This window comes from Medicago truncatula, chromosome 7 (assembly GCF_003473485.1).
Source record: "Medicago truncatula cultivar Jemalong A17 chromosome 7, MtrunA17r5.0-ANR, whole genome shotgun sequence".
NCBI classification, from domain to species: Eukaryota; Viridiplantae; Streptophyta; class Magnoliopsida; order Fabales; family Fabaceae; genus Medicago; species Medicago truncatula.
In genome coordinates, this window is record NC_053048.1 from 53,533,279 (window position 1) to 53,539,722 (window position 6,444).

A 6,444-nucleotide genomic window follows, 5' to 3' on the forward strand; every position below is an offset into this window, starting at 1 on the left:
AAAGGTACTATAGGTAATCTTAACTCTGCTAAAATAGAAAATGTTCAGTATGTGGAAGGTTTAAAACATAATCTACTTAGCATAAGTCAATTGTGTGATAGTGGATTTGAAGTTATCTTTAAACCTAACATATGTGAAGTCAGACAAACCTCCTCTAACAAATTGTTTTTCTCTGGTTCAAGAAGAAAGAACTTATATGTTTTAGAACTAAATGATATGCCTGCTGAATCTTGTTTTATGTCTCTTGAAAAAGACAAATGGATCTGGCACAAAAGGGCTGGTCATATAAGCATGAAAACCATTGCTAAACTTTCTCAACTTGATCTAGTTAGAGGTTTGCCTAAGATTAGCTTTGAAAAGGACAGAATCTGTGAAGCATGTGTTAAAGGTAAACAAGTAAAAAGTAGTTTTAAAACTATTGAGTTTATCTCAACTCAGAAACCTTTAGAGCTTCTTCACATTGATCTGTTTGGTCCTGTTCAAACTGCAAGTCTAACTGGCAAAAGATATGGATTTGTTATTGTTGATGATTTCTCCAGATTTACATGGGTGCTATTTTTAAAACATAAAGATGAATCTTTTGAAGCATTTCAAAACTTTTGCAAAAGAGTTCAAAATGAAAAAGGTTATAATATCATCACAGTTAGGAGTGATCATGGAGGAGAATTTGAAAATGCATCCTTCAAAACATTCTTTGATGAAAATGGTATTAAACATAACTTTTCTTGTGCAAGAACTCCACAACAAAATGGAGTTGTTGAAAGAAAAAATAGAACCTTGCAAGAAATGGCAAGAACAATGTTAAATGAATCAAATGTTGAAAATTACTTTTGGGCAGAAGCCATTAACACATCTTGTTACATTTTGAATAGAGTTTCTATAAGAAAGGTTCTTAACAAAACCCCATATGAACTCTGGAAAAATATTAAACCTAGCATATCTTACTTTCACATTTTTGGCTGCTATTGTTACATACTGAACAATAAAGAAAAATTGGGTAAGTTTGATCCTAAATCAGATAAAGCTATCTTTTTAGGATACTCTACAACTTCTAAAGGTTATAGAGTGTACAATCTAAAAACCCAGACAGTTGAAATTAGTATGCATATCATATTTGATGAATATGATGAACATTCTAAACCTAAAGAGAATGAAGACACTGAAGTACCAACACTTCAGAATGTTCCAGTTCAAAATACTGAGAACACAGTAGAGAAAGAAGATGATCAGAATGTTCAGGTTCAATCTTTTCAAAGTCCACCTAGAAGCTGGAGAATGGTAGGGGATCATCCTACTGATCAAATCATTGGAAGCACAACTGATGGTGTAAGAACCAGATTGTCCTTTCAAGATAACAACATGGCAATGATTTCTCAAATGGAACCCAAGTCAATCAATGAAGCCATTATTGATGACTCTTGGATTAAGGCCATGAAGGAAGAACTTTCTCAGTTTGAAAGAAACAAAGTTTGGAACTTGGTTCCAAATAATCAAGATAAAACCATCATTGGAACAAGATGGGTTTTTAGAAACAAGCTTGATGAAGAAGGTAAAGTTGTCAGAAACAAAGCAAGGTTAGTTGCTCAAGGTTACAACCAACAAGAAGGTATTGACTATGATGAGACCTTTGCACCAGTTGCAAGGTTAGAAGCCATCAGAATTCTTCTTGCTTATGCTGCACATAAAAGCATTAAACTTTTTCAAATGGATGTGAAAAGTGCATTTTTAAATGGTTTTCTAAATGAAGAAGTTTATGTAAGTCAACCACCTGGATTCATAAACAAAGAAAAACCAAATCATGTTTTCAAATTAACAAAAGCTCTTTATGGTCTTAAACAAGCTCCTAGAGCTTGGTATGACAGACTTAGCACATTTTTAATTGAAAATGGTTTTTCAAGAGGAAAAATTGATACCACACTTTTTAGAAAAACACATAATACTGACTTGCTTATTGTTCAAGTATATGTGGATGACATTATTTTTGGTGCTACTAAAATAAAAATGTGTGAAGAATTTTTCAACCTTATGCAAAGTGAATTTGAGATGAGCATGATGGGTGAACTTGGTTTTTTCCTTGGTTTACAAATCAAACAACATTCAAATGGAATTTTCATAAGTCAAGAAAAGTATATCAAAGACATTCTTAAGAAATATAAAATGAATGAGGCAAAAATCATGAGCACCCCTATGCATCCATCTTCAAGTTTAGATAAGGATGAGAGTGGAAAATCTATTTCTGAAAAAGAATATAGAGGCATGATAGGTTCATTATTATATTTGACTGCTAGCAGACCTGATATAGTGTTTGCAGTTGGATTATGTGCTAGATTTCAAACATGTGCAAAAGAATCTCACTTAACTGCAGTTAAAAGAATATTTAGATATCTAGTAGGTACTACTGATCTTGGCCTTTGGTATAGAAAAGGTTCTAGTTTTGATCTTGTAGCCTATTGTGATGCTGATTATGCTGGAGACAAAGTTGAAAGGAAGAGCACAAGTGGATCCTGTCAATTCTTGGGACAAGCATTGATTGGATGGTCTTGCAGAAAGCAAAACACCATTGCACTCTCCACAACTGAAGCTGAGTATGTATCTGCAGCTAGCTGCTGCTCTCAAATTTTATGGGTAAGAAATCAGCTGGAAGATTACTCTCTAAGGTACACAAGTGTTCCTATTTATTGTGACAATACAAGTGCAATTAATCTTTCTAAGAATCCTATTCAGCATTCTAGGTCTAAACATATTGAAATAAAACATCATTTCATTAGAGACCATGTTCAGAAAAAGAATATTGCATTAAGCTTTGTTGATACTGAAAATCAATTGGCTGACATTTTCACAAAACCCCTTGTTGAGGATAGATTCAATTTTCTTAAAGAAAAATTGTTAATCATGAAAAATCCCAATAAAGATTGATTACTGATCACTAAGGGCCTTAAACTAAACCCCTTGATGTCATCTGATACAAATCAGATAGATCCATCTCAATCCCACACTCATCAGAATGTTCCTGAGTTCAGAATGTTCCTGAGCTCAGAATGTTCATCAGGTCAGAATGTTCAAATGATCAGAATGTTCATTGCAATATTCATATGATCAGAACATTCACAAGTTTGTTCATCTGAGTTTATCCATTCATGATGTTCTTGAAACTTTTTTTTCAGAACCCAAATTCTGGGTCAAACAATCTCATGCGTGAGATCTTGTTTTGACTTATTCAAAAAATCCCTCCATAATCTTAAGCATTTAATGCTTGGTTATAAGAAGTCATGTTTAAGGTTTAACCACCATGTAATGGCTTAACCATCAAATCATCCCAAATCCATTCATCTTCCCAAACGGCTACTTTTTCCTTTCTCTCTCCTAGGCGTTGCTTTTTGACAGTTTTTCATCCTTCCCAATGCTAACTGTCATCATATCACTACTATTTTTTTTCTCTTGCACGTTTTGTCTATATAATCAGTTACCAACTCTGATTATTTCACTTCCATCTCATTTCCTAACCTCTCATCTCTCTCCTCGCAAAAAATTCAAACTGCTCTGTTCTTCATTTTCTGAAAAAAAATGGCTAGAACCAAAACTACCCCAAGACTTTCTGAAGAACATTGTCAACCACCACCATCCAACACCGCTGCTGATCAAACCTCTGATCAACAACTTTTGAGTGAAACCCCTGTACGCACCATTCTTCAGGACGTAATCATTCCTGCTTCTGAAAATCCCAAATCTTCCAAAACCAGATCCTCTAAGAAACCCATCATCAAACCCAGACCAATACCTACCAGACGATCAACAAGGATGAAGAAACCTTTGAAGAAACCAAAGGTATCTCACGTGAATCTAGATTCTGACGAAGAAAAAGAAGATTCAAGTGATGATGAAGACTCTGAGGATGAAACAGAGGAAGATCCAGAAGAAGAGGATGAAGATTCTGAACAAACTCTTTCTGACGCAATGAAATCAGTAAAAGCTTCCTCAAAAAGGGATAAGGAACTTACAAAGAAAATACTTCAAAGGAGGAAGGAGATTGCTGCTGAAGCTATGCCCTTATCTGAGGAAAAGACCTCTAAAGATGAAGAAGAAAGTGAAGAGGAAGAATCTGAAGAAAAGGCTGAAAAAGAAGAAGAGAAAGGCTCTTCTAAGAAGCATGGGAAAGGTAAAGATATTACCAAACTTGCTGCTACCTTAAAAGCATCTAGGGCTGAGAAAATTGCTCTCAGACCTATGAGCAGAACCAAGTATTTCAACCTTGAAAGTCTGGAAACCAAGGCATGGAATATGAAGGAGTTCACTGAACCTCAAGGATGGACCAACTTCATAACTCTTCAAGAACACACCTATGAAGACTTGGTCAGAGAGTTCTACACCAACCTATCAGTTCAGGAAAAGAAGAATGGAAATGAGAAGTTTCTCATATCATCAGTCAAAGGTGTAAAGATCAAGATGACTCAGGAATTTGTCTCTGAAGCATTCAAAATTCCAAATGAAGGTAATCAGCTATACTCTAGCTTCTGGTTTGATGAGTCTAGAGTTAACCGTAACAAACTCATAGTTAAATACACCAAAGAAAATCACACCTTTAACTCCATAAACCTGGAAGATACTCCCAAAATTCTTCACAACATGATTAGGCATTGCCTTTTACCTAGATGTGGATCTTTTGAACTTGTCTCTGACATAGATCTTTGTTTCATCTACCATCTCATGAAAAAGATTAAGTTAAATCTGTGTTTTATCATTATTCAACACATGATTGATTCATGCCTAGCCATAAAACAAACATCTGCTGGACTACCCTATGGAATGCATCTCACTTCCATTTTTCAAAAGGCAAAAGTGCCCCTTGAAGGAGAGAAACGCAAGCTGGATTTTATGACCTTTTCTTCCAAGACCTTAGGTCAACTCCATATTACTTCATCCAACATGCCAGCCTCCAAAACTTCTGGACCCTCTGGATCTGGTAAAAGAAATTCTGATCAGAATGTTCAGAAAGCTGTGAAGAAAAGAAGGGTTGAAGAGATTACAGATACCAAAACTCCCTCTCCACCAGCAGAAAATTTGTTCTCTGAAGTCTCCAAGCTTGCAAAGGAGATTGTTGAAGAAGGAAGCTCGCAGTTCAAAACCTTGATTGGAGAAGATGATGCTCAGAAGGTTGATGATGCATCTCTTCAAAAAGAAGCTGAGAAAGTCAATCAAGCTGAGGAAAGTGAAGAAATCCCTCAAGATGCTGCTTCCAATCCTAATGATCAAAGAGTTGAAGAAAATACTGAGTTTGGTACTCAGAATGTTGATGAAGAAACTCAGGAAGTGGCTGAGCTCTTAGCTTCAAATATGAACATTGAAGAAGAAGCTCAAGATGTGGAGTTCTCAACTAGATTTGATCTCAATATTGAAGATATCAACATTGACTTCAATAGTGAGTTGTTTCAAGATGGACAAGAAACAACTCAGCAAGCTCCAAAAGGTCAGAATGTTGAAATTCCTGCTGTTCAGAATGTTGAAACTTCTGTTGGTCAGAATGTTGCAGTGTCTAAAGCCCAGAATGATGAAGATATTCATGTCATGGCTGATCGAGACAATCAAGAGCTTGATGATCAGCATGCCTCAAATGAACTTCCTCCAGATGGCCAGCTGTCAGTTGATCCCATGCCTTTGGCATCAGGATCTCTGCCCTCTGAGGAGGTACAGCTCATGGCCCAAAATGGTCAGAATGTTAACCCATCATCCTCCACCATGGATTCTGTTGCAGGTGCTACCAACTTCTTGGTCTCTGACCTCCCTACTCCACCTTTCATTCCTTCATCCACTCCACCATCACAACAAATGAAGACCACCACAAGAAGCAAACTTCCAAATATGGCTGCTTTATTTGACTCTCTCAACACCTTTGTGTCTGCAAACAGAGAGCAAGCTGAAGCCTCTGGTCCTGCTGAACCTGCTAAGCCTTCAAGAGCAGAGAAGATAGCCTCAAGGGCACTTAGAGTCTCCACCAAGACCCACAAAATTGCTTGTGTGCTGGCTGACTGGACTGTCAAAGTCCATGCTCCTGGTTTGGCCATTCCACCTCCAGTATTTGATGACCCCTCCATCTTTGAAGCAGAACCCTCTTCTGATTCTGGAGACTCCACTCCATGAATCTTTTCAGAAATCCTCCCTATCCTTTTTGCAGATGACAAAAGGGGGAGAAGCTTTAGGATTCAAAGTCTTTAAGTTTTTTTTTCGTTATAGGCCCTAAGTAGGTCTAGGTGATCAATTGATATTGGAATTTATAAATTCCATCTTTTGCTTTTCTTGATCACATGCACTTTGATTTTCTTTTTTGTTTTTGAACCATCTTTTCATGTAATGTACTTCATGTTATATCAAATGAATGAATATTGAATTTGGTTCAGTCTTGCATATTTTTACTTTATGCAAAAGATTATGAAATTGAGGGGGAGCTTT

General features: G+C 36.5%; 1 protein-coding gene across 1 annotated transcript; it reads left to right on the top strand.

The window, feature by feature from the left end:
* Positions 1–3,564: 3,564 nt before the first annotated feature.
* LOC112416747 (uncharacterized) lies at positions 3,565–6,135 on the top strand. Its single transcript, XM_024771113.1, has one exon. The coding sequence runs from the start codon at positions 3,565–3,567 to the stop codon at positions 6,133–6,135; it is 2,571 nt and encodes an 856-aa protein (XP_024626881.1).
* The last annotated feature ends 309 nt before the right edge of the window (positions 6,136–6,444 follow it).